Source organism: Erinaceus europaeus, chromosome 15 (assembly GCF_950295315.1).
Source record: "Erinaceus europaeus chromosome 15, mEriEur2.1, whole genome shotgun sequence".
Classification (NCBI taxonomy): domain Eukaryota; kingdom Metazoa; phylum Chordata; class Mammalia; order Eulipotyphla; family Erinaceidae; genus Erinaceus; species Erinaceus europaeus.
In genome coordinates this window covers 12,489,815-12,513,154 of record NC_080176.1, presented here as the reverse complement: position 1 = coordinate 12,513,154, position 23,340 = coordinate 12,489,815, and the positions used below count along the sequence as shown (strand labels likewise).

Below are 23,340 nucleotides of genomic sequence, written 5' to 3'. Positions count from 1 at the left end.
TACCCAAGAGTGGAATCACTGGATCTGGCTTTAATTTTTTCTTTTTTTTGAGAAATATCCATGCTGTTTTCTAAAGAAGTTGAGCCAATTTACATTTGGCTTTGACTTTTTGGATTCACAACCACTAAAGTAAACTTACTACTCACAAATGTGCTACAACCCATTATTTATTTATTTATTTAAAAAAATCTGCTCTAGTTTTATTCCCTGGCATTACTAATAGGAAGAGCTGAGTGATGTTGGGGGGGAGAAGAAAAAACTGCTCCTTATAGAACACACTTTCTAATCCCCCCCCACCAAAGTGAACTCAAAGTAACTCCTAAAAGACATACTGGCATATTGCAAATGTTTAGCAGTAACATTGCAACAGTACCAGGAAATATGTGATATTCACAGGTGTTTTAAATTAGTTCCTAAATGTCTTTAGGAACTAAAGGAACTTTAAGGAACACCCTAACTGCCAGAATAAGAAGCCAACCTTTGTTTTACTTTGCTTTGCCCCAGAGCGGAGAACTCACAAAGCTTGCTTACAGAGAGAAAATGGAATTTGTGAGAGCAATTGGTCCTCTGAATATTTCATTAGGTGATTGGAAGAGATTTTTCAAACACATCTCCTCAGTGTTGAAAACTGCATTTCTTAAGTAGAAAACCCTTCAGGATAAGCATTAGCAAGTCAAGTTGTGGCCAAGATGAAGAAGGAACCACCTAAGAGGTGTTTCATCTGCGTTGGAGGTACGTCTTGTGAGCATGAAGGGATGTCCATTGCATCACTTCTCCAGCATCTTTCCAGCAACTGTAATATCTTCACTATCTGCCTCCAAAGCAATTAGAAAAACTCCAGGGAATCTTCCAGAGAGAGTGGCTGTTGCTATGTTTTTGTCTGTTTTGCCAAGAAGCAGGGAAAAACAACTGAGCTAAGTGGAATTCACAAGTGTAGGTCCGCGAGTCCCCAGCAACAACCTCTCTCCTTCCCTGCCTACAACCACCAGGACCTCATGGCACAAGCACCTCTCTAGGCTGGCTTGTGCCTCTAGTTATATATTATAAACTCACCCATAGTCTCAATAATTTGTAAACCCTTGGGAGGAGGCCTCACTTTCCAGTTCATGAATCATGGACTCTTCTGCCTCTTGGCTGTGATCCATGTTCTAGTAACGGTCGTAGATGTAAACCCTGAATTCAGATTATTCTCATTATCTTAGTAATTGGTATAAGAAGATGTTAACTTCTGTGTGCCAGACAGTACCTCCTCTTGTTCTCATACCAACTCAGTGAAGGAAATATTCATACTATTTCTGTTTTATAGATGAGGGACTCATCTATAAAAAAAACCCTGAGAGTTTATGTAATTTGCTCAGGGTCTCTCAGCTTATAATATTGCAGGAGCTGAGATGCAGTTTCAGGTTTTTGAGCCAGTCTTTGAATTTCTTTGTTTTTAGATGTCTATAAGAGAGGGAACAAAACAAAACAAAAACAAGAACATAGTGCTGCTTTCATTGATAATTCCTATTGATAATACTTGTTTGTCTTTATGACAAACCCAGGGCCTCATGCATGTAAGGAATCAATCTCTCTCTCTCTCTTTCTCTTTTTCTTAATTACCGCTTCAGCCCCAGAGTCAGTTTTCTTAGCCAGTGTGGTACCTTGTATTGGTTTTCATTAGAGTAATATATACTTAAGACAATTTGACTGGCTCACAGGCATTTAAAAAAAAATCCATCCACATAATGGTGTCTTCTTCCTAGTCTTATTCCAAAGTCATGTACATGATAATGTATATAATACTCAGTGTGCCTGTTTTAGAGGAGCAGATGGATTCCACATGGTGATTTAAAGAAGAGCTAGAAAATCACTCATAAGGAAACCTTTGTTTTGCAATGAAACTGTTTTTGTACTAAACATTACTCTGCACTCTATGGTGTTTGCTGATTGGGACAGTCACAGCCATTTCAATTGATTTGATAATCTTGGCATTAATGACTGGGATTATCCTCATTCTATGTGTGTTCTTTCCCCGGGCTCACAAAAGCCTCTGGGGATCTAGGCTTCCCCAGGAATAAGAAGTTAGCTAGCCAGGCTGTTGTACTCCACTCTGGTCACCAGCAGTGCCTCAGTACAAGAGGAAGAAAATTCAGGAAGGATGAAAGAGATTCTGGTCAAATAGAGGGAAATCCCCTAACTGGTCATGAGATTCCCAACAGCAACTGTTTTTTTTTTCTAGAATGAAGGGGAAATGGGTGTTTTTGTTAGTTGGATATTTAAGTCATTGAAGGAAAAATATTACCAGTTATCTTTAAGTGTAAAGAATTCTTGTTTGTCTCTGAGTAGTCTGTTACTTAAAACACAAATACTTGTGTTCCTAACAGTATCTGCTCATTGTAAACATTTTAAACACTTGAACCCAGAAAATGATGTGGTAAAAAGTGAAGGTCCCTCCATTCCACTTCCTACCCAGAGAACTTCACATTCCTAGCATATCTTTTCAAACTTTAATAAATCAATTGTAAAGGAAGAATTTGACTATAATAAATTCACAAGTACAGGGATAAGAATTAGGATTGTTTAAATATAATGATTCAGGAAATCCGTCAGGTTTAATTTAATTAAGGCGGTCAGTTGTCAAACTGCAGAAAGTGGGGGCATATCTATGTCTTTAGATCCTGGTAAACAGAAGCTTCTGGGAGAGTTGTGGATAATCCCCATTTAGCCTTCCCTCACCAAGAGCTTCTTGAGACCATAGTTTATAAATCTCCTACCCAGTACAGAGATGTCAAGTTATCTTCCTGTAACTGTAGGAACTTCCTGAACTGTAGGAAACACTGTAAAGACATGGGTCAGAATTTTTTTTTAAGAATTTAAATTTTTTAAAAATATTTATTCCCTTTTGTTGCCCTTATTGCCTTATTGTTGTAGTTATTGTTATTGATGTTTTTGTTGTTGGATAGGACACAGAGAAATGGAGAGAGGAGGGGAAGACAGAGAGGAGGAGAGAAAGACACCTGCAGATCTGCTTTACCACCTGTGAAGTGACTTCCCTGCACCGCTGTGGGGAGCCGGGGCTCCACCCTGGATCCTTAAGCTGGTCCTTGCACTTTATGCCCCCTGTGCTACCACCTGACTTCCGGGTCAGAAATTTCTTAAGGAGCTGGGCAGTAGCACACCAAATTGAGCACACATGTTGCAGTGTGCACAGACCCAGATTCAAGCCCTCAGTCCCAAGTTGTGTGGGGGAAGTTTTGTGAGCAGTGAAACAAAACTGCATGTGTCTCTGCCTCTCTCCCTCTCCATCTCCCCAGTCACCTCTCAGTGTCTCTCTGTCTTTATCTAATAATTAAATAAAAATATTTAAAAATTGTGGTCCGGGAGGTGATAAAGCTTTGGACTCTCACGCATGAGGTCCTGAGTTCAATCCCCGGCAGCACATGTGCCAGAGTGATGTCTGGTTCTTTCTCTCTCCTCCTTTCTCATTAATAAATAAATAAAACCTTTAAAAAATATATTTAAAAATTAATAAAAATTTAAACTTTTTTTAAAAAGAAAAAAAGTTACTTTATGTACTTTATGGGGGTTACTTTATGTACTATGATATTAATACAAGGTCATTTTTATGTCCTACATAGGTACTTTTTATGTATCTGGACACAGTAACATATGCATTATGTAATTTTATAAATGTATATTTATAAATAATTTTTTTTTACTATTATATAAATAACAGTACTGGTGATTGAACCTGGGATCTTTGGTGCCTCAGCCATGAGTGTCTTTTTTGCATAACCATTATGCCACCTTCCTCAGCCCTGTTTTATTGTTATTATTTTAAACAAAAGTAACTTCCATTTATAAACTTAATGGAAAACAGCCAGTCTTTTTTATTTTGGGAAAAAAATCACTTGAATAGTTTTCTTAAGACAAATAAGGCTCCTTATGCCCTGGGAGAGGAAGTAATAGGAAAGACTTTGTTTTTCTTGAGTTTGATAAGGTCTGTTCTCCAAATTCCTCTAGGTGGGTGGCACTCAGGGATATGTAGAGTCAATTTGCATACAGAACCTAGGAACTTTCTGGAAAGGAAAGGATTGAGATCACCCCGGCCCCAACATTCCTCCCTAAGTTCCTAGTTATAAAAATCCATGGGAGGACCTATCTAGAGGACAACAAGTCTCTTTGAAAACGAATCCAGGAAGGTGAAAAGTTAGAGGGTGCTGTGATTGTACATTTGTCAAGACTGGGCTCTTTGCCACTTAAACGTGAATGTTCTTGCTTTGAAGCTAAACAAGAAAGTACTTTCATATTTCAGAGATGGATTTGGTTCAAAATAATGTTTGCTGATGGTCTTCTGTTTCAGATTCCACAAAGGCTCTTAATTGGCATGCTCATTTAAGCCACATTTTCTACTCTTTCAGATCAACATTTTTGGTTATAATTCATGTGGCAAATTAAAAGTATTATTTGATATGTAAGAATTTAATGCCTAGAGACTGAGCTTTATTCACACTTCTGATGCCTTATTTAGAAGGTCAATAAAACTGAAGTGGTCTGAGAGGCTGGAAAATGCTAGAGTGTGGGACTGGTGAGCAAGAGGTCTTGAGTCTGATTGTTGGCGACGTGTAGGACAGAGTGATGAACTGGTTCTTTCTCACTAATAAGTTATTTATTTATTTATTTTACCAGAGTACTGATCAGCTCTGGTTTATGGTGGTGTGAAAGATTGAACCTGGGACTTTGGAGCCTCAGGCATGAGTCTCTCTGCTCTGACTGAATAAATAAAATAAAGAGTTATAGGTATAGTTTTTTAATTAACTCTAAGAACAAACCTATCAAAAATTCAAAATTCTTGCATCTTTGATCAGCCTATTTTTGACAAAGCTTCCAAGACTATTCAATGGGAGAAATTAACATCTCTTCAGCTACTGGTGCTGATAAAACTACAGATCCACAAGCAGATGAATGTAGTTGGACTCTAACCTTATACCACATGAAAGGCTAACTCTGGGGGGCTGGGTGGTGGCACACTGGTTAAGTGCTCACAATACAGTGCACAAGGACCCAGGTTCAAGCCCCTGGTCCCCACCTGCAGGGGGAAGCTTTACAAGTGGTGAAGTAGTGCTGCAGATGTCTCTCTGTCTCCCTCTCTCCTCCTCTCTCAATTTCTCTCTGTCTCTATCCAATAATAAATAAATAATTAAAAAAAGACTAACTCAGTGGATCAGAGAGCCAAATGTAAGATTAGAACTATATAACTGTTATAAGAAAACAGGTAAATCTTGGTGACCTTGGATTCTTAAATGATTTCTTAGATATGACATCCAGAATACAAGTATCAGAAGAACAGATAAATTGGATTTCATCAAAGTGAAAACTTTGTTTGCCAAAGAACACTGGAGGGAAGGAGAGGAGAGGAGGGGAGGGGAGGGGAGGGGAGGGGAGGGGAGGGAAGAGAAGGGAAGGGAAGGGAAGGAAAGGGAAGAGAAGAGAAGAGAAGAGAAGAGAAGAGAAGAGAAGAGAAGAGAAGAGAAGAGAAGAGAAGAGAAGAGAGAAGGGAGGCACTTTACAGAATGGGAGAAAAAATATCTGCAATTTTTTTTTGATAAAGATGTAGTGGCTAGGATGTATGATGGGGGGGTCCAGGCAATGGCACACCTGGTTGAGTGCACACATTACAGTGTACAACGACCTGGGTTTAAGCGCCCAGTCCCCACCTGCCAGGAGGGAAGCTTCACAAACACTGAAGCAGTGCTGCAGATGTCCCTCAATTTCCTTCTCTCCCCTACTTCCCCCTTAACTTCTCTCTGTCTCTATAAAAACAGTAGAATGGATGATGAAATCTTATAACTTGACAATAAAAAGACAACTCAATTTTATAAAAGGTAAAGGACTTTAATAGATGTTTTCCCAATGAAGTTATACCAACAACCAGTACTTACATGGGAAGATGTTCAGTGTCATAGTCATTATAGAAATATAAATCAAAACTACAATGGGATACAATGTCATAGCCACTAGTATAATTATCAATATAATGATATATTATATAATTGATGTGTGTACTATATGTGGCATATACCTAATAATATAATATACATCAATTATATAATAATTTTTAATGAAAAAAAATTGGCTAGGATCAGAAGAAATTAAATCCTTCATAATTTGCTGATGTGAATGTAAAATGGTGTGAAAAAAAGTTGGTGGCTTCTCAATAATCTCGTAAAATCACCATACTTTCACTCTTAAATATAGACTCAAAAATTTTTTTTGAAAAGTTCTTCATATCAGAACCATTGGCTTTTGTGTACCTGAAATGTGTGTTTGGTCCAAACTGAGTGTTAAATACACATCAGATATTAAAATCTTTTTTTTTAATTTATTTCTTTATTGGGGAATTAATGTTTTACATTCAACAGTAAATACAATAGAGATATTAAAATCTTTAATCTTGGTATGGGAGATAAAATAAAACAAAAAAATTATATTGATTACATGTTGAAATTATACTATTTTGGATTCCTCATGATAGCTAAAATATATTCTTAAGCACAACCTCGGGAGTTGGGCAGTAGCGCAGCGGGTTAAGGGAGTTGCTTCACAGGCAGTGAAGCAGGTTTGCAGGTGTCTATCTTTCTCTCCCCCTCTCCTCTCTCCTCTCTCTCCTCTCTCCATTTCTCTTTGTCCTATTCAACAACAATGACATCAATAACAACAATAACTACAACAATAAAAAAACAAGGGCAACAAAAGGTAATATATGAATAAATAAATATATATAACAATCTCTCTGGCTTTAGTTGTTAAAATGAAATTGTGGAAAAAAATTAAATTACACATGTAGCTATATTATAATTCTGGTGGCTAGCTCTGTTCTAGAATATTCCTAACCTACCATCAATAAAAAAAAATCTTAACATGGGAGTCGGGCAGTAGTGCAGCAGGTTAAGCACAGGTGGCACAAAGCACAAGGACTGGCTTAAGGATCCCAGTTCAAGCCCCCGGCTCCCCATCTGCAGGGGAGTCGCCTCACAGGCAGTGAAGCAGGTCTGCAGGTGTCTGTCTTTCTCTCACCCTCTCTGTCTTCCCCTCCTCTCTCCATTTCTCTCTTTCCTATCTAGCAAGGACGACATCACTAACAACAACAATAATAGCTACAACAATAAAAAACAACAAGGACAATAAAAGGGAATAAATAAATATTTAAAAAAAATCTTAACATAATCTCATTTACATTCAAATATCACCTTAGAAGTATAGATAATTCATTTAGAACAATTGAAAATTTAAAAATACTTGGAATTAAAAGTGTATCCAGTTAATTGGTAAAACATTTTCCACACAGGGTTGACAAACTAATGTGCAGAAGTGTGTAGAAAGGGTACTTATGCTTTGTGGGAAATTTTCCAGGTTCGCTGTGATCCTGAAATTCAAGAGTTGCGTCAGTGGCAGAAGAAATTGCGTGAGGAGAAGCACATTCGCCAGAGAATCAAAGCTTTCTGGAACAAACAAGAACAAAAAGGTCAGTTGCTTGGTTGCATAGTTCTTAGTTTATTCAGGACAAGCCCAAGTCTCATCCGAGGCTCAAGAAGGACTGGCCTTGTATCCGCAGGGAATGCTGAATGAGGGAAGCTTTACATTCATGCTCTGTCTGTGGATGTGACATAATAGACATGACCCTATCCCTTGAGTGGGGACTTACTCACTGTCAACCTGTGTCTGCAGATGTTTCTTCTTAAAGCAGCAGGACATCACTCGTAACCCATCTGGGAAACACAGTGTCCTGTCAGTGTGATGGGGAGTCACTCTTCTCAGTTGTTGATTGTGTGTCTGCGCTTACCAGCATGGCATGCTATGCTTGTCCTGGCCCCTTTCTGAGAAATCAGACACGTATGCACATTCAGATAAAAGGCATACTGTCATAGACATCTGTCATCATCACCTGTTACATGCAAGTGTCACCATTTTGTCCTATCCTGTTTAATTTTCTTCTTTTTTTTAATATTTATTTATTCCCTTTTGTTGCCCTTGTTGTTTTATTGTTGTAGTTATTATTGATGCTGTTGTTGTTGGATAGGACAGAGAGAAATGGAAAGAGGAGGGGAAGACAGAGAGGGGGAGAGAAAGACACCTGCAGACCTGCTTCACCGCTTGTGAAGCGACACCCCTGCAGGTTCAGAGCTGGGGGCTTGAACCAGTATCCTAACACTGGTCCTTGTGCTTTGCGCCACATGCACTTAACCTGCTGCGTTACCGCCTGTCTCCCAATTTTCTTCTTTAAAATGTTTTTACTGTGGTCCGGGAGGTAGCACAATGGATAAAGCACTAGACTCTCAAGCATGAGGTCCTTAGTTGATCCCCAACCAGAGTGATGTCTGGTTCTTTCTTTCTTTCTCTCTGTCTCCCTCTCTCCTATCACTCTCATTAATAAATAAAATATTAAAAAAATTTAAAAGCATATAAAATTTTTAAAAAAAGGTTTTTATTTCTTTTACCAGAGCACTGCTCAGCTCTGCTCTGGCTTATGATGGTGCGAAGGACTAGACCAGGGGCCTTGGTACCTCAGGCATGAAAGTCTTTTTGTGTAGACATTATGCTGTCTCCCTCACCCCATTCCCCACCTGCAGGGGTGATGCTTCAGGAGTGGTAGAGCCGGCCTGTTGGTGTCTTTCTCCCTAGCTCTCCCTCCCTTCTCAATTTCTCTTTGTCCTATCAAATAAAATAGGAAAGAGAGAGATAGAAGGAAACAAGGAAAGTAGAAAGGAAAGAAGGAAAGAAAGGAAATCCCACAGCCATAATTAGACCCTATATGATACCATAATTAGACCCCCAAAATCTGATAGAGCACTTTGAAGAGGAATAAACACTTCGAAGAGGAGTAAACACTAGTTCTCCTTTCAACTTGCAGGAAAATAGGTGACTGAAAGTAAAAGTTGTGTTCCACTTCATCAGAAAAACCAAACCAAACCATAAACTCATCTCTGTACAAAGCACAGATAATGTATCTTGTGAGGGGAGGCCACTTGATCCTTATTGGGTCCTGGTATTTGGAGCATGAGTACATCTTGCCAAGTTCATTCCTTGGAGTAACCTTGGTGCAGACAGGAGGTCTGAGGGGAGGAGGGTCAGCTGTTGGCTAGGTCTGTGCTCCTACGTAGCCCAGGTCATGTTACACTGAATCAGAGGCGGTCCTGATCGGGGATTTGCTCCTAAGACAGAAATGGTGTGAAGCCATCCTGGAGTGTCTCCATCAGCACAGTTGCAGGGATTATTTTTAAATGTGTGTGACAAGAATTGTAGCTCATGTCATCCGAAAGAGGATGCCTAAGTCACTTTTGAGATGTGGTCAAAATTCCTGCTCAATTAATAGCATATTGTTAGTTGCGTATAGCCAGTAATTATTTTCAAATGTACTTTGTAATGGGATATCCATATTTTGCTTTGGAAATCTAGCATGACTAGGGGGGAAGAAACCTTACAAATGGTTTCCATAACATCCCATCATATTTCACATATATTGACAAACATATAATTATACATAATACATGCATGTATACTATAAATATACACTATGTGCATGTTTATCTTGTAACAACAGGTTACATTTGTCATGTATATATATTTTTTAGATATTTGTAAACACTCTTGAAAGTGACTGTATCACCGATTCTGGCTATTTTGAAGAAATGGGTGGGGGAGGTTGACCTGACAAAGGAAATAGAGTATTTACTTTTGTTTGTTTACCTGTCTGTTCCCTCCCTCCTCCCAAGAGTGGTTTGTAGTAGTTTACAGAAACACATATAACACTTTCTAGCTCAGTGTAGTAGTTGGCTAAGGAAAAATTCAGAATTGGGGGGGATATGAAGTCATTAAATACAGTGAGCAAAATACTCCAAGGCCTTTCTGTGCTCTAAGCTTCTTAGACACCAAGCAGAGAGGGAAATGGGGTCTGTTACGTAAGTGAGAGCATTCATAAAAGAAAAAAAAAAAGACAAGTTAGTTGTTCTTGAAATGCAGGACCCATCCCCAGTACATTATACAATAAAGAATAATGGGCTCAAAAATGTTCCTGCAATACAGAGAAATGTGGCTATGAGCCTCTTAGAAATTATAACACAACAGTAAAGGAAATAAGATCATTACTTTGTTCACTGTGTTCTCAAAACTGAAAACCTTTCCTAGAAGCACACTTATCCCCGAGCCGAGCCTTTCCCTCCAAGGGAGGACACTGTCACGTAGTGAACACCACCCTCCCCTCAGTACATAATGAGTTTCTTTCTTTCTTAAAAAAAATTATTTATTCTCTTTTGTTGCCCTTGTTTTATTGTTGTTGTTATTGATGTCATTGTTGTTAGGACAGAGAGAAATGGAGAGAGAAGGGAAAGACAGAGAGGGGAGAGAAAGACAGACACCTGCAGACCTGCTTCACCACCTATGAAGCGACTCCCCTACAGGTGGGGAGCTGGGGGCTCGAACCAGGATCCTTATGCTGCTCCTTGTGCTTTGCGCCACCTGCGCTTAACCTGCTGCGCTACTGCCCGACTCCCTATAATGAGTTTCTTAGAGCAACCTTTGCTTCTGGAGGGAAAAGAGGAGAACCTGGACTTGGGGTGGAGGTAGAAGCCAGATGTTTCTTTTCCTGACACTAACTCCTAAGATGGAGTTCTTGCATAATCTTAAAATGAGCCTCTCATCTGTGCTTCACCACATGCCTGTGACCTCGGCTTAGAGCAGAGGGGCTGTCTGCGCCTAAGGAGCACTGTGCACCACCTGCCAGGCTCTGTGCTAAGCCCCCCAGAATCAGAGAGAGGATGCCATCTCCACAGTCCGGGGCTGGGGAGGCATGACTCACACGAGGTCACACAGGCAGTGAGAACAGAGACCTGGGATTGGTTGAAACCCAGATTTGCCTGAAGCAGGGAACCTGTGGCCACCTACTGCCTCCTTATCCAGTCCCCTTAATCCTTGTGCCCAACAGGGGACTTTGGTCAATAAGAAACTTCCTCAGATGACTACAAGAACCCCCCAGACTGGACAGTGGCAGCTCTGGGCCCTGCCTCCCGCCCTGCACCCTGAAGTGACCACGGGCCCCTGGGGAAGCTAGGGGTTAGGGAGCTGAATCCCCTGTCCAGAGGCCATTTTTTCCTATTTTTCTTTCTAATTTTTATTAGATAGGACAGAGAGAAATTGAGAGAGGACAGGGTGTGTGTGTGTGTGGTGGCTCACCTGTTTAAGCACACATGTTACAGTGCATAAGGACCCAGGTAGGTTCAAGCCCCCAATCCCCACCTGCAGAGGCTTTGCAAGTGATGAAACAGTGCTATAGGTGTCTCTCTCTCCCTCTCTATCTTCGCTTACCCTCTTGATTTCTGGCTGTCTCTATCTAATAAAGACAGCAATAACTTTTATTTCTTTTTAAAAAATTTTTAAAAAATATTTATTTTCCCTTTTGTTGCCCTTTTAAAAATATTTATTTGCTTATTCCTTTTTGTTGCCCTTGTTTTATTGTTATTGTTGTCGTCATTGTTGGATAGGACAGAGAGAGAAATGGAGAGAGATGGGGAAGACAGAGAGGAGGAGAGAAAGATAGACACCTGCAGACCTGCTTCACGGCCTGTGAAGTGACTCCCCTGCAGGTGGGGAGTTGGGGGCTCCAACCAGGATCTTTATGCTGGTCTTTCCACTTTGCACCACCTGCGCTTAACCTGCTGCACTGTTGCCCTTTTTTTTTTTTTTTTTAATGTTGTTGTAGTTATTGTTGTTGTTATTGATGTCATCGTTGTTAGGACAGAGAGAAATGGAGAGAGGAGGGGAAGACAAAGGGGGAGAGAAAGATAGACACCTGCAGACCTGCTTCACCACTTGTGAAGCGACTCCCCTGCAAGTGGGGAGCCAGGAGATCGAACCAGGATCCTTACACCAATCCTTGCTCTTCGTGCCACCTGCACTTAACCTGCTGTGCTACCACCTGACTCCCAATATTTATTTATTTATTTTACTCAAAAAGGAAACATTGACAAAGCCATAGCATAAAAGGGGTTCAACTCCACACAATTCCCACCACCAGAACTTTGTATCCCCTCCCCTCCCCTCCCCTCCCCTCCTCTCCCCTGATAGCTTTCCTATTCTTTAACCCTCTGGGAGTATGGACCAAAGGTCATTGTGGGATGCAGAAGGTGGAAGGTCTGGCTTCTGTAATTGATTCCCCACTGAATATGGGCGTTGACAGTTCGGTCCATACTCCCAGCCTGCCTCTCTCTTTTCTCTAGTGGGGCAGAGCTCTGGGGAAGCAGAGCTCCAGGACACATTGGTGGGGTTGTCTCTCCACAGAAGTCTGGTCAGCATCATGCTCACATCTAGAACCTGGTGGTTGAAAGAGAGTTAACATACAAAGCCAAACAAATTGTTGACTAATCATGGACCTAAAGGCTGGAATAGTGCAGATGAAGAGTTGGGGGGGGGTCCTCCATTTTGTAGATAGCTAGTCGGCATATTTTAGTTATATTGCAAAGGGCCTATGGATATACTAGTTTGGTTTTTTTTCTTCTTTTTGTTTTTTTCCCTGAGCCTGAAATCTGATATGCAGGTGGATCCAAGTTATTGTCTGGGGAGATGATGTCATGGCTGTAAAAAAGACCAGAAAGCTGGACCAGGGAAGAGAGTTGCTCCCTAATATGGGGAAAGGGGTATAAATATTGTTGACTGTAAACACCATCATCGATTTGATGTGGTCTGGGGCCCATATTCAGCTTAGGAGCCTGTGTGACCTCTGCATCCCTGTAGATCTGAGCTCACATTCTGTGGTCATAAGTAGGAACATTTCAAGCTGCCCCAATATCGACCCATCTTCCTCAGGTGTAGCATAGAGTATGTTGTCCAGCCTCCCTTCGGAGGATGGAGCATTCTCTACCATTGTTGATCCAACTTCCAGATGCTGGCATAATGCTGGGAGATAGAGAGAGGGAGAGAAAGATAGACACCTGCAGACCTGCTTTACCACTAGTGAAGTGGAACTCTCGCAGGTGGGGAGTGGGGACTCAAACCCGGATCCTTGCACTTGGCAATATGTGCACTTAAATGGGTGTGCCACCATCCAACTCCCCTCCCCCTTTTAAAATTGCCACCAGGGTCATCACTAGGAAATCATCAGCAATCAGTGCTGACACTATGAATCCACCACTCCTGGAAGCCATTTTTTTCTTCCAATTTTTATTTGATAGGGCAGAGAAATCGAGAGGGGAGAAAGAGATAGAGAAGGGGAGAGAAAGATAGACATCTGTAAACCTGCTTCACCGCTCATGAACCTCCCTCCCTGCGTGTGGGGAGCAGGGGCTTGTACCCAGGACCTTGCTCGTGGTAACTTGTGCATTCAACCAAATGTGCTACTGCTTAGCCCCCTCTATATCGTACTTGTAGAAGGCCATTCCTGTGAATGAATATTTGACTTACATTGTGAATACTGTATCCTAACAGACATTTTTGTAAATGTATTCCTGCTTACTTGAAGTAGCATCTATAGGATATATGTCTAGAAGTGGAATTGCTGGGTCAAAGGCCATAAATACACTGTCTGAACAGTGTCCACCATGCTGTCACCTAAGGTGTGGCATCAGTTCACACTTATATAATGCCACCAACACACTTTAGTTTTTACTGTGTGCTGTTATCTTTACATTTCATTTCCCATGCTTGTAAAATGAGAATGATTGTGTCTTGGGAGTAACTCCAAATAAGGTCATTACTTTGACAATACCGTGACTCTTTAAGAAGAAATATATCCGTTAATCTAATGGAAGTCCAGTGTGTCCCTTTAATTTAACTTTCTTTTCTCATCTATCTCCTCCAGTCTTAGTTCCTTCTCTGCTTTTTACCAGTAGGCAGGTAATAATCACCAGAATCTGATCAGAAGAAATTGAGTGACCTCATGCCTTCTGTCAGTTCTATTTTTAAGACTCGCCAGTGGGTGGGATGTTTGAATGACATCATCTTCCATGCATGTCATTTCATTTCATTTAAAACGTGTAGAAGTCAGCACAGCGAGGCCAGGTCTTCCACAGGAGAGTTCGGTTATCCTACTCTGCAGTGTTGAAAAGGGAAAGTAAAAGAAAAATTCCTTTTTAAAAGAGTCTTCCCCAAAGCTCAGGATCCCAACTTTGAGTTTGTGCAAATGGAAGCTTCCAGCCTCCTTAGTTCCTCTTCTGTTATTGGTCCTGAAGAGGCAGCGTGCTTTCTGAGACTCTGGATCCAGCTGCAAACCACTGGGGGCCTTTGGAAGCAGGTTGGTTCGCCTTTCCCACTCATCAAATGAAGACCCTTGACAGCATTATTTAGCTGATTTCAGACTCTGTCTTTACAGCAATAAAGTGACAGCACTGATGTTTGTGATACTAGAACCTGGGCATCACAAGTGATGAGTAAGTGATTGTATGATTAGTGGTGATCTAAGTGTCTGACATATGGTTACTCTGTATTGTTTATTTATCTTGCAGCACAGGACCTTGCACATGTGTGAGATTCCAGAATTCCAGGCCCAATTTTTTAATTTGTTAAAATTAAAATTAAATTTGTTTTAGGGGGATGGGGGAGAGAGAGAATAAACACAAGTCCACTATCCACAGTTTCCTTTGGTGCTGTGGTATTTTTTTGCCTCCAGAGTTATTGCTGGGGCAAATCCACTGCTCCTGGAGGCTATTTTTACCCCTTTTGTTGCCCTTGTTGTTTTATGATTGTTGTGGTTATTATTATTCTTGTCATTGATGAAATTGTTGTTGGATAGGAAAGAGAGAAATCAAGAGAGAAGGGGAAGACAGAGAGGGGGAGAGAAGGATAGGCAACTGCAGACCTGCTTCACAGGTGTGTGAAGCAACCTCCCTGCAGGTGGGGAGCCAGGGCCTCTAACCGGGATCCTTACGCTGGTCCTTGTGCTTTATACCGTGTGCGCTTAACCCGCTGTGCTACCACCCGACCCCCAATGCTGTGGATTTTCTTGTCGGGTTGAGTCTGAGGCCTTGCACATAATAAGGCACATGCTCTATCAGGAGAGTTTTCTCTCATCCCTAATCTACGTTATTATTTAGGATGTTGACAATAGAGTCTGATAGCTCTGGCATCTTGCCTCTTCCCATCTGCAAAGTCAAAGGGCCAGTTGCCAGTCTCCTCAAGTTCAGTGTCTCCTTCTGTTGCATGGGGACAGCGAGGGCCTGCTGCAGAGGGCTCCCTGAGGATTAAGTAGGATTAAATACCTTGGATGCTCTTAGACGATCCATAGCATAAAGTGAATGGACAACAGGTGATGCTGGCTTTAATATTCTTTAGACTATCAAGAAAAGAGAGCTGCTTATTCCAGGTGATTACTTCCACAGAGGCTCCCAGCTCTTCCTGTGATTAGTCCCCTGGGGACATTTCAGGGACAGGTCAGGCTGGAAATCAGCGAAAGTGACTGTGAGGGCTTTTTCTCTCAGTGGAGAATGCACTGTGACCACATCAGCAAAGTCCAAATCCTGTGGATTAGCTCCCCACAGAGCCCCACAGAAGCTTTGGACTCCAAACCTCCTTTTGTGAGGCTCTGCTCACGAATGCAGTTTTATTTAATGATGAGCCAGGGGCCCTTGTTCTCACCTCTGAAGACCGGGAGGCTCAACTGGGACATTTCTACAATACAAAAAATGTTCTGTTCCCCACTGTAGGGGCAGTTTACTTCACAAGTGATAAAGCAGGTCTACAGGTGTCTCTCTTTCTCTCTCCCTCTCTGTCTCCCACTCCTTTCTCAATTTCTCTCTGTTCTTTTTTTTTTCTTTTTTTAAAGATTATTTATTCCTTTTTGTTGCCCTTGTTGTTATTGTTGTTGATGTTGTCTTTGTCGGGTAGGATAGAGAGAAATGGAGAAAGGAGGGAAGGATAGAGAAGGGGAGAGAAAGATAGACACCTGCAGGCTTGCTTCACTGCCTGTGAAGCGACTCCCCTGCAGGTGGGGAGCCGGGGGCTCGAACCGGGATCCTTATGTCGGTCCTTGCGCTTTGCGTCACCTGCGCTTAACCCGCTGCACTATCGCCAGACTCCCTTTTTTTTTTTTTAATAGCCACTGGGAGTGGTGGATTCATCAAGCCTCAGAATAACACTGCAGGCAATTAAAAAACAAAACAAAGCCACGTCGATAGGTGTTGGTTCTACAACCTCTTGTCCCTTGGATTACTGCTGTCGTCTTGCTGGCGCTGATTGGACAGAAGCACAGATGACATACAGTCAGCCTTTAGCTGGGGAGGCTGGGGCAGAAGGGCAGGGCAACTGGGAGGAGTTGATGTTGAGGGGAGAAGAGGGAAGGGTGGGTAGGGTATGTGACAATTTATGAGGGTTTGGAGTTAAAAAGAGTAGACCTGTTGGTCCTTTTCAATTCAATTTTTGAAAGATTTATTTATTTTTATGAGAAACAGAGAGACACCAGGGTATTACTCAACTCAGGCATAGGTGGTGCTGGGAATCAAGCCTGGAACTCTAGGGCCTCAGACATGCAAGTCCTGTGCTCTGACACAGAGATGTCGCCTCACTCCTGATTTTTTTCTTTTTCTTTCATTATTTTTTTTAAATTAGTGTTTTAATACTGGTTTACAGAATTACAAGATAACAGGGGCACAATTCCACACCATTCCCACCACCATAGTTCTGTGTCCCTGTTCCCTCTATTGGAAACTACAGTGGTTCTCCTAATGTCACAGATATGAGTGAACTACTATTTCTATCTGTATATATATATATATATATATGCCTGTTTTTTCCCCCCTATGGTCCTGCTTTCTTTCCTTTCTTTTTTTTTAATTTTAAAAATATTTATTCCCTTTTGTTGTCCTTGTTTTTATTGTTATTATTGATGTCATTATTGTTGGATAAGACAGAGAGAAATGGAGAGAGGAGGGGAGGACAGAGAGGGGGAGAGAAAGATAAGACACCTGCTGACCTGTTTCACCGCCTGTGAAGCGACTCCCCTGCAGGTGCAGAGCTAGGGACTCAAACCGGGATCCTTACCCTTATCCTTGCACTTTGCGCCACGTGTGCTTAACCCATTGTGCTACCGTCCAATTCCCCTTCTCTTCCTTTCTAAGTTGCACTTATACTTGTTACTACTTCTGAATGTCTTTCCTTTTTTTCTCTTCTCTCTTTGGGCCCTGATGGAATTGGGTTTCAGAGCCCTTTAGTCATCTTTCCCCAACATTTCTCCCCCCTCTGGGATTATGGACCAAAATTCTTTATGGGGTACAGAAAGTAGGAGTTCTGGCTTCTATAATTGCTTCTCTGATGGAGATGAGTGTCGGCAGGTCAGTCCATCCCTCCAGGCTGTTTCTGTCTTTCCCTAGTGAGGTAGGGCTCTGAAAACCATCTCTAATTTTTTTTTTTTATGAGGTTCTAAGGAGTGAAGCTAAGGCCTTACATGTATATGGTAATGCTGATTTGCCCCCCAGACCTATTTATCTATTTATTTGTTTGTTTATTGATTTATTTTGAGAGAAAAGGCGAGACATCACTGCACTATTCCACTATCCATAAGCTTCCTGGTACCACTGATGGTGCTCCCCTGTGGTGTTGGGGCCAAACCCAGGGAGGGCTTCCTGCATGGGAAGGTGTGTGCTCTGTGAGCAGCTATAGCCCACCACCTCAGGTGATTCAGGACATTCCTCTTTGATCATATATTTGAGGAGTGGGCAGCCTGGGAGATGACACAATGGCTACAGTGTTGGACTTTAAAGTATTTGAAGAGTGGGTGGCATATCTTCTACTTGAAGTGTCTTTTCTATCATTACTTTAGGGTCTGTCATACCCAGGAGTGACCCTGGATGAAAATTAGAGCTAACAAGAAATTGGTCGCTGTGTGGTTCCTCAACCCACAGACCCACTGCTTGTGTCCACAACAGCCCAGGCTCAGGTGTTGGCAGAACTCCACCGTCCTTGTGAAAACTCTGCCTCCGATGTCTCAAGCACATTGCAAATTATGTCCAACCTTTACAACAAATGGAATGAGTGCAGACTGTCATTACTGCCAACCTTTGGAAGAGGAAACTATCTCAGAGGCTAAATCACTCACCTCCATCGTAGCTGTTAAGTGGCAGAGCTAAGGGAATGTAGAAGTTTCCACAATGTCAGCCTTCCTTGTTGTTCTCCCAGCCTGCTTTTCTATCTGTCCGACAGCAGGCAGGCTGAGAGAGAAGGTCTGGAAGCATGCTCTCACGGTACAGCAGGAGTTTAGCACAGGAATGAAGGCCAGGGGCCAGGAAATGGCTTATCCAGTAGAACACACGCCTTACCAAGCACAACGTCCTGAGTTTGATGTGAGCACCAGGGACAGGTGGGCAGCATCATTGTGATATCTATGGCCAGTGGAGCAGTACTCTGGTGTCTCCTCTCTGTCTCTGTCTGTCTCTCTGTTTCTCTTTCCATCTGAAAAAGTCAACCTAGGGCAGTGAAGCTACATTGAAGACCAAAAAAGAAAAAAGATGCACTGTAGCTGTCCTCCAGTCTCATGGTGATTAAATAGAGCCTAGCAGGGAGCTATTTTCTGCTCCTGGCAGGGACATCGCAAAGGGGAGCTATGGTGTTGCATTCTGTGTCGCTTCCTTTGCAGATGGTCTTTGACGAAATGACTTATTTCACTCAGTTACTGATTGAGAGAGAGTTTGCTTTCAGGGATCATTCCTGCTGTTTGACACTCAGTTACTGCTCAATCCTCTTTTGACAGGCCCAGAAGTTTAGTGACTTCTTTTTGTTGGCTGTGTGGTTTCGTGGGCCTGCACATTCGGAGGCAGCAGAGTTATTTTCCTTGCTCTTTGTCACCTTAAGTGGTGCCAGGCAGCTGGCATTGTGCCAGACCTATTCACTGATTGAAGGAATGAATCAGTGTCACATAGTCAGGCTCCTTCTCAAAACGCCTATTTTGGCCAGCCCTGTAGGGGCAAGGTCAGTTAAAGTAAACAGAACTGTTTCCCTACTAACAGCAGCTCACAAAGAAAGGGGAGAACACATGTTTATACATAGCATACAGATGGCAGAGGCAAAGCATGTCCTGGGATGTAAGCATGGCTTGTGCTTGTAGGGTCTAAGTTGAGAATCTGAGCAGTTGAAGGATCAGATCAGGTCTCCATAGTCCAGGATGTGGAACATTTAAAGGTCTAGAGCTATGGAGACTAAATGTTAAAAGGAACAGGCCAAATCCTTTTAAAGTAATTAAAAAGTTATCCTCGGGGGTTGGACAGTAGTGCAGCGGGTTAAGTGCATGTGGCACAAAGAGCAAGGACTGGCGAAAGGATCCGGGTTTGAGCCCCTGGCTCCCCACCTGCAGGGGAGTTGCTTTACAGGTGGTGAAGCAGGTCTGCAGGTGTCTCTGTCTTCCCCTCCTCTCTCCATTTCTCTATGTCCTATCCAACAACAGTGACATCAATAGCAACAATAATAATAACCCATCAATAGCCCATCAGTGACATCAATAGCAACAATAAAAACAACCAGGATAACACAAGGGGAAAAATGGCCTCCAGGAGCAGTGGATTCGTGGTGCAGGTACTGAGCCCCAGCAATAACCCTGGAGGCAAAAAAAAAAGTTATCCTCTTAGCCAAGTGTCATATTCTCTTTGTGCAGACTACAAAAAAGCATGGAGAGAGCAAAGTCAGTTATCCCATAGTGCTGTTCCCAATAGTGTTCTGGCCCAGACACCAGCTTGGAAAAATGACTTACTGTATTCCACTGGAGTGGGAGAAAGGGAGGGAGGGAGGGACAGGGACTGACCTGGTGCCATTTGCCCTGGAATTGCCCTCACTTGCTTCTTGTGGCATCGAGAGAGAGTTGGCATTGGAGAGGTTTCAAGTGACATTTGAAGCTGTGCTTCTAGATGAGGTAGCAGCTAATCACTGCAGAAAATGTCCTGTCCCTTGGAGCCCCAGGAGCTACACGGAGACCCAGATTGGAAGCTGCCTCCCTGTGTGTTTTTGAGCAGGGGGTAGAGAGGGCATTGGGGTCCCAATGCATGATGGGATGGTAGAAATGGACTTAAGTAGAGGAGTTGGGCATTAGCGCAGTGGTTTAAGTGCAGGTGGCACAAAGTACAAGGACCGGCATAAGGATTTTGGTTTGAACCCCCGGCTCCCCACCTGCAGGGGAGTCACTTCACAGGTGGTGAAGCAGGTCTGCAAGTGTCTGTTTCTTGCTCCCCCTCTCTGTCTTCCCCTCCTCTCTCCATTTCTCTCTGTCCTATCCAACAATGACATCAATAACAACAACAATGAAACAAGGGCAACAAAAAGGGAATAAATTAAAGAGAAAGAGAGAAAGAAAAAAAATGGACTTAAGTTTGGCATAAGTGTTTTGCAGACACCTGTCACAGAAAGGTGAGAACTTGTACCCATGAGTCAACAACTGTACTGTAAAGCACTATTTCTGTACTCAAATGATTTGAAAAAGGAAAAAGACAATAAAGGAAGAAAAATGAGCAAATAAATAGACTAAAGGTAGAAAGTATCAGTATGTATTATAGAAAGGGAACTACTGTTTGGTGAAATTTTACTTTTGGGGGTGTGTATAGTGTATAAATAATGAAAACTTGTTTTCCTTACCAGCAATGGCAGTTTAAAAGTAGATTAGATTAGACAACTAATTTGGATCTGACGATCTAAGATTTTATCCGAATATGGCAAGATGGTATATTTTTTTGGCTTATAAAACTAAGGTAGCTTTAATAGCCATATTAAATATTTTTCAGCATCTTTTATAAAGCATTAATTAGGTAAAACTCCATGAAATCTCAACCAAGAAATGCTGTCCAGCAAATAGTACCCAGAAGAATGTTGCTACCCATGAGAATGGTTTGCTTTTCTCCTGATTTTCCCTTTTTGCTCTTGGGAAGCTCAGAGTTCAGTTGAAGTTCATTTCTACTAACATGCTGACTTTTCTGGTTAGGATGTCTATATTATCCACTTCTCAGATTTGTTGTTCTCTTTTTTTGTTTTTATTAACTGTTTTGTTTTAAACTCTCTCCACTCTTTTTAGGGATGAAGCAGGTTATAAATACATTCAAGAAAAAAGCCATTATTTGCCTTGCTTAAGACACAGAGAGGCTGTGACTCTCACATGAGACAACCAACGTGAGAACACATTACAATGAGCCGCAGCCCCAGGGAGAGTTGTCATTAGAAAGTATCCGACTCTTGTAGAGGTGTCAGTTTTATCAGCTTATTTAGAAAAGGAGAGTACTGTCGTTATTTTGTTTTCACAGAATTTTTTTTAAAATAGCTTTCTTCAAGCTGCTTTTTAAAAGTAGTACTTAAGAGGGCCAGGCGCCCTTAAGTGGCAGTGGGTTAAGCGCACATGCGAAGCCCAAGGACCACTGTAAGGATCCCAGTTCCTGGCTCCCCATCAGCAGGGGGGTCGCTTCACAAGCGGTGAAGCAGGTCTGCAGGTGTCTATCTTTCACTCCCCCTCTCTGTCTTCCCCTCCTTTCTCCATTTCTCTCTGTCCTATCCAACAACAGCAACACTAATATCAACAATAAAAACAGTGTAAGGGCAACAAAGTGGGAAAAATGGACTTTAGGAGCAGTGGATTTGTGGTACATGCACTGAGTCCCAGCGATAACGCTGGAGGCAAAAGAAGAAGAAGAAGAAGAAGAAGAAGAAGAAGAAGAAGAAGAAGAAGAAGAAGAAGAAGAAGAAGAAGAAAAGAAAAAGAAAGGAAAAAAATGCAAAGTAGTCTTCCCCTCCTCTCTCCATTTCTCTCTGTCTTATCCAACAACAACGACAACAATAAAACAACAAGGGCAACAAAAGGGAATAAATAATAAATATTTTTTAAAAAGCTTAAAAAAAAAGAAAAGAAAAAAGAAAATGGAGCTAAGGCCTTTGTGAGGAAAAAGGCAATGTAGAGATACATTGACATATTGTGGACACTCCACGAGCAGTATTTATAGTGACACTGTCATTTTTCTCCGTGTTGTATGAAGAGTAGAGTGGAGGCTGTACCTGGGAGGGGAAACTGGAGTGACACACAGCTCCTTTGCTGTCAGCCGGGAGTCACAATGAGTATAAAGGGTTTTCACCATAGTTAAAGAGATAGCATGGACCAAATCAATGTCTCTGCACAAAATCAGGATTTGTTTCTTAGACCTGTTTCCCCACAGTGGTTATGAGAGAGTTTCTCTCTATTTGTATAACTCTTGAAGATGTTGTTCACATATTGACACTTAGTTGTTTTTTTTTTTTTTTTTTAACCAGAGTACTGCTCAGCTCTGGTAGTGCAGGGGATTGGACCTGGGACTTTGGAACCTCGGACATGAGAGTCTCTTTGTATAACTATTATGCTATCTACCCTCCGCCTGACACTTAGTTTTTAAATCAACCAGAGATTAACACCAGGAGAGCCATGACAGGTCTGCCATTTTGGATTTAGTATCAACAAACACACAGTGGCTACTGACCAAGAAAGGCAGGAGGACAGCAGGCCCCTGAAGTTTTACCGTGTTGTTTTTGGTTTCCTTGTAGCACCAGGGGCAAAAGGGGCTTCACCTTGGAAACCAGGCAAACAGTGGTTGAATCACAACAGGAACCTGTTGTATGTGGGACATTCTTCCAATGGTTTTTTTTTTCTTTCTTTTTTTTTGCCTCTAGGGTTATCACTGAGACTTGGTGATGGCACTATGAATCCACTGCTCTTGCAGCCATTTTTTCCATTTCATTGGATAGACCAGAGAGAAATTGAGAGCGGAGGGAGAGATAGAGAGGAAGAGAGAAAGATGGACACCTTCACAGCTGCTTTGCCGCTTGAGTAGCTTCCCCCCTGCAGGTGGAGAGCCAGGGGCTTGAACCCAGATCCTTGTTCAGGTCCTTGCACTTTAACCCAGGCACCACCTCTTAGCCTCCTGCAATGGATTTTTTTTTTTTTTATCATCTCATTTGATGTGTTTCAATGTCAAGATCGTTCTATGAAATCAGATCCATGCAGAACTTGCTTTTATATGTCAGGAAATGGAAGCATTGAGATGGCTAGTTTCTCTCTCTTTTTTTTTTTTCCTCCAGGGTTATTGCTGGGGCTGTGTGCCTACACTACAAATCCACTGCTCCTGGTGGCCATTTTTTCTGTTAGGACAGAGAAATTGAGAGGGGTGGGGGAGCTAGGGAGAAAGAAAGAGAGACACCTATAGACCTGCTTTACCATTTATAGCTCCCCTGCAGGTGGGGAGCTGGGGGCTCAAACCTGGATCCTTACACTGGTCTTGTGCTTAGTACTATGTGTGTTTAACCAGTTGCACTACTGCCTGACCCTCAAGATGGCTAGTTTCTAGGCCAAGGGTATGTTGGTAATAAATACTGGACTTAAATCTTCTC

General features: G+C 42.1%; 1 protein-coding gene across 4 annotated transcripts in view; it reads left to right on the top strand.

The window, feature by feature from the left end:
* Positions 1–23,340, top strand: part of IQCK (IQ motif containing K) — a 131,758-nt gene that overhangs the window by 80,775 nt on the left and 27,643 nt on the right. For all 4 annotated transcript variants that reach the window (XM_060172882.1, XM_060172885.1, XM_060172881.1 and 1 more), the window contains one exon: positions 7,396–7,507. In XM_060172882.1, the coding sequence (XP_060028865.1) occupies positions 7,396–7,507 (112 nt within the window). The remainder of the gene's footprint in view (positions 1–7,395; positions 7,508–23,340) is intronic.